The sequence below is a fragment of the Merops nubicus genome, unplaced genomic scaffold, assembly GCF_000691845.1.
Source record: "Merops nubicus isolate BGI_N331 unplaced genomic scaffold, ASM69184v1 scaffold24375, whole genome shotgun sequence".
Lineage (NCBI taxonomy): Eukaryota > Metazoa > Chordata > Aves > Coraciiformes > Meropidae > Merops > Merops nubicus.
Window position 1 is genome coordinate 1 of NW_008607945.1, and position 1,143 is coordinate 1,143.

Genomic DNA, 1,143 nt, shown 5'->3' on the forward strand with positions numbered 1-1,143 from the left:
CACCCGGATGCCCCCGTCCTGGTACTGCTCCAGCAGGATGAGCGGGGCGGAGCCGCTGGCTGCGGGAAGAGAGAGATCCCGGGTGAATGGTGGAGGGGAAAGAGGTCTGGCTCTTCCTGGCTCTTCCTCTGCAAGAGGGGATAAACTCTGGCATCGACAAACCCCAGGGGGTTTTCGGTGCCAGCTGGAGCCAGGACATTCCTTGCAGTCTTTTTCATATAGCTCAAAGATCTGGAGGCTGCTACTGCAGCAAAACAACCTGCAGGCCTGGATATTAAAATATAAAACCATGAACCAAGACATTCTTACTTCATTACCTGATGCCAGATTTTTTTCTTACACCCACTTCTAGAAAGAAAACAATATCAAGAACACTTCTGGAGTGCACAGCACACCTCACGAGCTCCTTACGGCTGCTCAGTAGGCAACTTCATCCCACTGAGATATTCTTGGTATTTTCAATGGCAGGATTTAATAAAAGCTTATTTCCAAAACAACTGCCTGAAATGGCTTCTGGGAGGAAGGATGGGGAAGAAGAGCGCTGGCGAGCAGCAGGTAAATTAGAGGTACCTGGAGCACAGAGCACAGACCTGTGACCCTCAGCTCCACCACGGCCTCGTCGTACTGGGTGTGGCGGCGGACGAAGCAGGTGTAGTTCCCTCTGTCAGACAGCTGGGCACGGAAGATTTTCAAGGCCACGCTGCCCCTGGTCGGGTCGTCCTTCAGCAGCTTGGTGCGCCCCTGGTAGTGCAGCATCTGCTCCCCATAGAGGTCCTGACCCCCCCTGTGGCGGTGCACGAAGGGCGAGAAGTGTTCCCGGAACCAGGTCACCTCCGTGTCCCCGGGGCTCTGCGCGGGGGAGACGTGGCAGGGCAGCACCACGTCCTCCCCCAGGGCCACGGACACGGGCCCCGAGGGTCCTGCCACCTGGAGCTGAGCTGGGAGAAACCCCCGGGGGAAGAAGGAATGATGGTGAGTTTGCTGCAGGGACTGAGCTTGGGAAACCAGCAGAGAAAGGGAAAGCAGTCTGGGTATAACCGAAACTGAAATACCCTCAGCTATTTGCAGCTACTACAAGAGAAAAGGAAAACATCTCAGATTCTTTGGGCATCTTTGGAAACTAAAAAAAACCCAACAAAACAA

General features: G+C 54.4%; 1 protein-coding gene across 1 annotated transcript; it reads right to left on the minus strand.

Annotated features, from left to right (window-relative positions):
* Positions 1-25: 25 nt before the first annotated feature.
* On the minus strand, positions 26-938 carry LOC103772793 (myelin-oligodendrocyte glycoprotein-like; the record flags this gene model as incomplete). The annotated part of the gene is made up of 2 exons (XM_008940136.1): positions 26-59; positions 591-938. Coding segments are annotated over 2 exons (382 nt in total), but the record flags the coding sequence as incomplete, so codon positions are not given.
* Between the last annotated feature and the right edge of the window lie 205 nt (positions 939-1,143).